Below are 6,480 nucleotides of genomic sequence, written 5' to 3'. Positions count from 1 at the left end.
ATAATACTGAATCCTAATTTCAGGCCTTATACCACAAAAGGAACTTCAAATCTGGGTGGAAAATAAGGTTGTTTCAGGAAGAAGCATGTGCAGAAGTCTGTAGCTGAGAGAACGTAGTGTGTCTGAATCTCCAGACAGTTTAGCACTGCTGATGGTGTGGGAAGGTTAATGCCCGAGAGGAAGGTAGGGGATGGTTAGTTAAGGGGCCCTGGAATCCACCTGTCCCATCAAGCCTCTGGCATCTCCTCTGCTGCTAAACTTTTATCATTTGTTTGCTTATTAAACACTGAAACAATAAAACGGCAAACAGGAACATTAAAAGCCTGATGATGTGATCATTTCCATGATTCTGCGACTGACAACTGGGCTTCGGTGAGGTTTACAGGGAAGCGATGCAAACTAAGGGTCAGGCTAGGATTTCCTCTACCAGAGCCACTGCTGTGTTCTTGACTAGGGCGTAGAGATTAGGAGACGCTGAGTCTTCATGAAGTTTATGGCCGGCCCCGCATCCTGGTGAAGCCAAGGACAGAACACAGGTCATCCTCAGGAGGTCCTGTCCTAGACCCGCAGAATCAGAATCTGCATTTGAGTAAGATTCCCAGGTGATTCTGTGCACTTTGGAGTCTGGGACGTACTACTTGCTTTACATTATCTACTGGATTTTTACTTTCATGAAAATAAAGGACACCTTCATTAAATGAGTTTTTACTGTGTTTTGATTTTAGAGATTGGGTCTCACTGTATTGCCCTGGCTGAACTCAAACTCCTGAGTTCAAACAATCCTCCTGCCTCAGCCTCCAAGGAGTTGGGACTCCAGGCTCACGCCACTGCATCCAGCTAGTTCTCACTTCTTTAAGGTACGTAATGTAAATGTGAAGAGGATGGAGAAAGACTGTTAGACATTTGCATTTCACGGGATTGAGCCAAATCTGGGCTGTTTGCTTTCTCTCATGCCAGGCAGGGAAACCAGGGAAGGAGGTGTCAGCAGAGTGTCTGGCAAAGGGGAGAAGAGGACACTCAGCAGGGAGGAGCCATGACTCAGGCTGGGGTCTTCAGCCTCTGGGCTTCACTAGCAATCCCCAAGCAGAGTTTAATGCAGCCGCTCAAAAGTGCATTGCTGCATTCAGCTGAGCCCCTGGATCTGAAGTAGCTCAACTCTGGTCAATGGGGCTCAGGCTCCTTTGCTAGGACTTGAGGTATCAAAGATGACACACTTTCCTTTGGGAAGTACCGATGAGCCTACTCAATTCTCTAGACGTTTCCTAATGCTAGTGGTAAACTGTGTGGAGTCCCACACAGATCCTAACTGGAGAGGATTTCAGAGTCACAAAAGAAATGAGATAAATGACGCAAAGTTTCAGAAGCAAAACCCAAAAGCAGTTATCCTGAGCAAGGCAGTTTTATAAAGTGGCAAAGGTACTTGTTGATATTGACACGGTACATGGGAGGACATCGATGCTAATTGATTGAATATTGGTTGATTGACAATGAGCATGAAGACTTCTGGAAATGATCTACAAGACCACAAATATATATGTACAACAAAAAGAAACGATATTAAAAGTATGGAAAAAGCACCCAGTTTAAATGCCACAAACTCTTCCATTTGCACTCACTACAAACATTTTTTATTTTATGTATTTTTTTTTTTAACAAAACTGGATGGAGAATGATATGAATTGTTTCTTAGAGATGGAGCCTTGCTCTGTTGCCTGGGCTGGAGTGCAGTGGTGCAGCTGTGGCTCAATGCAGCCTTAAACTCCTGGGCTCAAAAGTTTCCCCCACCTCAGCCTCCTGAGTAGCTGGGACTACAGGTATGCACCACCACAGTGGGCTCATTTAAAAAAAATTTTTAGAGATAGGGTCTTGCTATGTTGCCCAGACTCAAGTATTTTTTTAACATACAGCTTACTGAGATGTAATTCACATGCCACACAATCTACATATTTAAATAATTGGTTTTAGTATAGTCACAGGTTTGAATCATCATAATCTAATTTTAGAACATTTCATTACCCCCAAAAAGAAATCCATGCCCATTAACAGTCACTCCTCCTTTTCCCCCAAAACCCCAACACCTACGCTCATTCCCAGGCAACCAGTAAGCTACAATGTCTCTACAGATTCACGATTCTGAACATTTCATATAAATGCCATCATACAATATGTGATAGAGGCATTTGACAGTCACACTTGCAATAAACCTCCTCCAACATTTCAAATGCAAATGTTTTTAATTACTTACATAAAGAAGCTATCAAGCCATCGGAATTTGCAACGTTTCCTACTAAAGACAAGCAGACAAAAGGGCCTTCCTAGAGAGAAGAAACAAAAACACGCTCTAATACAGCATCACAACCACAGGATGGTGCCGCAGACACACGGCATTGCCTGGCTGCATCCCCCCACCCCCTCCAGGGTTCATATCCTGGCCAGAACCTGCAACATCCACACAACCTTGTGGGATGCGATCCCAGGGCCTGGTTACCCGGACCTTGGAAATGGGTATGTCTCACCCTAATATACAATAAATGTTGCTTTTCAGTGATAGCATTGTTCTTCTGTGGAAAAAGTGAAATTTTTGCATATGAAAAGAGTTTAACTATTGTATTAGAGTAAGCTCTAGATTATTCCATGGATCTTAAGTCTTTGAGAAGAACCTTACAAAAGTTCACTTTTTTTTAATCTCAAAAAAAATCCAAGATCTTAAAGAGAAAGGCAATCAAAAGTTTATACCAGCACTGAGCAATCCTCCCCTCCTCTCCTGTAAAAGGGCAAGTTTAGGAAGATTTAGAACAGTTACAGGCTACATTTAACATTCAGGTAATAAAATATCTGTAATTACATTTCGTATTTTCTCATCGCTGAACTGCTTCTTTGCCTAAGATTTCTAAAACTAAACAGCAAGAAGCCACCAGGATATCTGATTGTTATGTTGCTCCTTTGAACAAATTTTGCTGCTGATCAATGACACTTTTTTTCTCATTCCTTTTAAACAAAACAATCATTTATATGACATTAAACCTGGGTCCTGCCTCCCCAGAGGTTACCACTTTCAATCACATCTCTCTAGAGTTCCTGTGGTGATCTCGTAATATACTTCGACTGCTAGCCTATTTCCTTCGACTGCTAGCCCGAAAAGCTATTGTTCCATTGGTACTACTTCCCCTCCGGTTTCCAGTCCTTTAAGTTTCTGTCATATTATTCTATTACTTACCCAAATTTGTAACTTAAGTAAAAGACTGAAAACCTCAGCTCACTCACTCATCAATGTTGTGCAGTCTCTGGGCTTCTTAACCACATAAGAACATGACAGCCTCTACCAGGCTACCCATACCCTGTTTCCAACTCTCGGTTTCTGTCCAGTTTGGTTGTGCATTGTTGAGACTGATTACATGTACTTTCTTGTTCTGTAAACATATTTGTTTTCCCTGTTATATCTGTAACTGGATTTTAAAAGCTGAAAAGCCAGTTAACAGCATTTACAATGTTGTATTATGGAAAGAGCATTCCCTGTAATGGACCACAATTTCTTTCCTTAGGGATCCTGTATCATTTAAGGATAATGCTGCAAATGAAATATATACATATATATATATGTGTGTGTGTATATATATATACATATGTGTGTGTGTGTGTGTGTGTGTGTGTGTGTATGTGTGTATATATATATATATATATATATATATATATATATATATATAACACATTTTTTTTGAGACAGAGTCTCTGAGGCCCAGGCTGAAGTGCAGTGGCACGATCTTGGCTCATTACAACCTCTGTCTCCTGGGTTCAAGTGATTCTGCTGCCTCAGCCTCTTAAGTAGCTGGGATTACAGGCACCCGCAGCCATGCCTGGCTAATTTTTGTGTTTTTAGTAGAGATGGGGTTTCCCACATAGGCCAGGCTGGTCTCAAACTTCTGACCTCAGATAATCTGCCTGCCTCAGTCTCCCAAAGTGCTGGGATTACAGGCGTGAGCCACCTTGCCCAGCTTGAAATATCCTTTCTTCATTAATTTCTCACAATCATGCTACAGTTTACTTTGCCTCATATTTGGGCCATGACTTCATGTTTATCCTATAGTTTATAATTTTTTTTTTCTGATTGAGAAGAGACCTGACTTTCTCCCCAGCTCATGAAGTCTTCCAGTTTTCTACTGATTTTAATCTCTGCTGAACAGAGGCTTTGAGGTTGGTTTATCCTGTTGTGACACTCTTTGCAAGTTACTTAATTGGTAAATGTGGTTTATCTGAGTATATGTAAAAGTCATATTATTATTATTATTTTTTGAGACAGAGTCTTGCTGTGTCGCCCAGGCTGGAGTGCAACTGCGCGATCTTGGACTCGGCTCACTGCAACCTCAACCTCCTGGGTTCAAGTGATTCCCGTGCCTCAGCCTCTCCAGTAGCTGGGACTACAGGCCTGTGCCACCACACTCAGCTGATTTTTGTTATTTTTAGTAGAGATGGAGTTTCGCCATGATAACCATGTTGGTCTCAAACTCCTGGCCTCAAGTGATCCGCCCACCTTGGCCTCCCAAAGTACTGGAATTACAAGTGTGGGTCACTGTGCCAGGCCCCCAAAATTATGTCCTTTAAAGGACATTTAAAAACTCATGAGATAGGCCGGGCGCGGTGGCTCAAGCCTGTAATCCCAGCACTGTGGGAGGCCGAGGCGGGTGGATCACGAGGTCAAGAGATCGAGACCATCCTGGTCAACACGGTGAAACCCCGTCTCTACTAAAACTACAAAAAATTAGCTGGGCATGGTGGCGCGTGCCTGTAATCCCAGCGACTCAGGAGGCTGGGGCAGGAGAATTGCCTGAACCCAGGAGGCGGAGGTTGCGGTGAGCCGAGATCGCGCCATTGCACTCCAGCCTGGGTAACAACAGTGAAACTCCGTCTCAAAAAAAAAAAAAAAAACAAACAAAAAAAAACTCATGAGATAAATAGCTGTGTTTTTAAACAAATAAGTACTCCCCAGTCCACTTACTTTGCAGTATTTTGTTTTTATCAAGCAATTTTTTATTTTTAGCAGAGCCACTGGGTGAAATTCACACCAGTGAATTGGACTGAGAATTTTCTAGACAAAACAAATCCACTGGCCTGGCCAGTAGGGCAATGGGGCTGGGCTGAATTTGACCCTCTCTAGGCCTCAGGCCATCTATCTGCAAGATGGACTTCCTTCCTACAGATTGTGAATCTCACCCTAAAACTAAATGCAACCTCCACACGACCTATTCCACCGGACCCATTAGCAAGATGTGGAGTCTGACCCTAGATCGCTGACCTTTCCTCAGAAGCAACTCTGGGTAACAGCAAGATGGGAACTGGAAATCAGTAAAATGCAGGGACCTATGAGTGTGTAACAAATCCGTTTCCTTTTATATCTACCTGTTAAAGCTCTTCTCATTTTTCAAATCCTAGCCCCAACCCCCTTCTGCGATCTTCTAGTGAGGATTAATGTGTCACTCTCCTGAAACTCCCATGTGACTAAGTTTGTTTCTGTAACCAGCAGCTATCTGCTCGCTATGGAACCCCAGCTCCCATTGGATCACACATCATTGGGGTCCAGAATACTGTCATCTCTAAGAATCCCCAAGAAACATGACATTTGTGTTCAGTGTTTGCTAATCTTGAATTAAGTTCACACAACAAATTACTTATAAAGAAGGATGCCCTGAGGCGGCTTTTAGAATGCCCTATCTATTTCTTACTGTATTAATGTCCTAATGTAAAGACAGTATAATACATATCAAGTGTAACGAATATTCATGCTTCAGACACTGATCAGATGTCACCTCCACCAGGAAGCAAGATTTTACTGACTCTCCTGCTAGGAGGTCGGTCGGTGCCCACCTACACAGAAACATGCTCCCTTGTCTCTTCCCAAAACAGCCAGTTCCCTGAGGGCCAATTCTGCCTTTTATCTCTGTATTTCAAATGGCTGAAACATAGTACATGCTAATAAGTGTTTTCTAAAAAACATAATAAAAGGGAGAATAGAAAACAAGAGTTAAAAAAACAAATAATCAGATTAGAAAATGGGCAAAAGAAATGAACAGACATCTCACCAGAAAGTATGTAAAGTTGGCAAGTAAACACATGAAAAGATGTTCAACCTCATTAGCCACCAAGGTAACACACCTTTAAACCACAGTGAGGTATCACTGCATAAACTACCAGAATGACTAAAATAAGCCCAGGCGCAGTGGTTCACGCCTGTAATCTCAGCACTTTGGGAGGCTGAGGCGGGTGGATCACTTGAGATCAGAAGTTCAAGACCAGCCTGGCCAGCATGGTGAAATGCTGCCTCTACTAATAATATAAAGAAATTAGCTGGATGTGGTGGTATGTGCTTGTAGTCCCAGCTACTCAAGAGGCTGAGGCAGGATAATCGCTTGAACCCAGGGTGTGGAGGTTGCAGTCACTGCATTCCAGCCTGGGAGACAGAGTGAAACTGTGTTTCAAAAAAAAAAA

The 6,480-nt window shown here is 42.5% G+C and overlaps 1 protein-coding gene across 1 annotated transcript in view; it reads right to left on the bottom strand.

The window, feature by feature from the left end:
• Nucleotides 1-6,480, bottom strand: part of EBPL (EBP like) — a 30,419-nt gene that overhangs the window by 5,935 nt on the left and 18,004 nt on the right. The window contains exon 2 of the mRNA XM_017535890.1: nt 2,246-2,315. Coding sequence (XP_017391379.1) covers nt 2,246-2,315 — 70 coding nt within the window. The remainder of the gene's footprint in view (nt 1-2,245; nt 2,316-6,480) is intronic.

This window comes from Cebus imitator, unplaced genomic scaffold, assembly GCF_001604975.1.
Source record: "Cebus imitator isolate Cc_AM_T3 unplaced genomic scaffold, Cebus_imitator-1.0 Scaffold94, whole genome shotgun sequence".
In the NCBI taxonomy this organism is placed as follows: domain Eukaryota; kingdom Metazoa; phylum Chordata; class Mammalia; order Primates; family Cebidae; genus Cebus; species Cebus imitator.
This window is presented reverse-complemented; position numbering and strand designations above follow the sequence as displayed.